The sequence below is a fragment of the Condylura cristata genome, unplaced genomic scaffold, assembly GCF_000260355.1.
Source record: "Condylura cristata isolate star-nosed mole 26May11 unplaced genomic scaffold, ConCri1.0 scaffold00042, whole genome shotgun sequence".
NCBI classification, from domain to species: Eukaryota; Metazoa; Chordata; class Mammalia; order Eulipotyphla; family Talpidae; genus Condylura; species Condylura cristata.
The window spans coordinates 3,953,846-3,954,868 of record NW_004567143.1 but is presented as its reverse complement, the minus strand read 5'-3'; the positions used below and the strand labels follow the sequence as shown (position 1 = coordinate 3,954,868).

The 1,023-nt window shown below is 71.7% G+C and overlaps 1 protein-coding gene across 1 annotated transcript in view; it reads right to left on the bottom strand.

The window, feature by feature from the left end:
* SSPO (SCO-spondin) overlaps positions 1 to 1,023 on the bottom strand; it is a 48,357-nt gene that overhangs the window by 26,321 nt on the left and 21,013 nt on the right. The window contains exons 37-38 of the mRNA XM_012733852.1: positions 734 to 904; positions 310 to 509 (exon numbers count right to left, since the gene is read on the bottom strand). Coding sequence (XP_012589306.1) covers positions 310 to 509; positions 734 to 904 — 371 coding nt within the window. The remainder of the gene's footprint in view (positions 1 to 309; positions 510 to 733; positions 905 to 1,023) is intronic.

Below are 1,023 nucleotides of genomic sequence, written 5' to 3'. Positions count from 1 at the left end.
GGAGGGAGGAAGAAAGAGAAGGGAGGAGGGAGGAGGGAGGAGGACGGAGGAGGGAAAAGGGAGGAGGGAGAGGAGAGGAGGGAGGTGGGAGGAGGGAAAAGGGAGGAGGGAGGAGGGAGCATGCCTCCCCACAGGCCAGACAGGCTGTGTGCAAGGGGCTGGCACCCAAGACCTGGCCATGCCCTCCTGTGCCCAAGGGTGCACCCCTTCCTGGCTGACTACCTGCGGAGTCTCTCTCCACCCCTGTGGCCCCAAGTCTCTCCTGGCCCTCCATGCGAGTCAGAAATGAGGGGCAGGGATGGCCCCCACCTGGGTCTCCTTGGCACCGCCACTCACGCGACCCCGGACCCTCCCTGGGCCGCGGCCCCGCTCACCACAGTGTCCCTCGTCCGAGCCGTCCGGACAGTCCTCCGTCCCGTCGCACAGCTGCTCCTGCCCCACGCAGGCCAGCGCCTGGCAGGGCACCTGGCCCGGGCTGCACCGCAGAGGCCCAGGGGCACCGCTCTGGCCTGTGGGCACCTGCGGTCAACTGGCCAGACTCCCACTGGAGCTCCGCGCACCCCAGACGCCTCCCAGCGGTTCCCCCGACACCTGCTGCGCCCCCTCTCCTCATCAGGAAGCCTGGTCCCAAGCCCTGACCTTCCCTTGGGCCTCCGCACCCGACCTCCGGGGCCTGCCGCGGCCGGGCGGCTGTTGGGGTGCACAGTCTGCAGCCAGGCCCAGGGCGCCTTACCCGCAGGGCCCACCGGACTCATGGGCCGGGGGCGGGGCGCTGTCACGGCCGCCACTCCTGGTCCCGGGGCCTCAGGCTGGGAGGCGGAGGCGGCCGCCGGGGTCTGCGCGGAGCCCCCAGGACTCGGGCGAGGCGCTTCGGAGCCGAGGTCGGGGCTCACCGGCCCCTTCCCTGTGGTGGCACCCGACGACAAGGGGTGAGGCCCAGCTGCGCCCTCCCTGAGACAAAGGTGTCCCAGGCTTCGGGGTGGGGGCGCAGGCAACGATAGACCTCGCCGCCCAGGAGCGTCC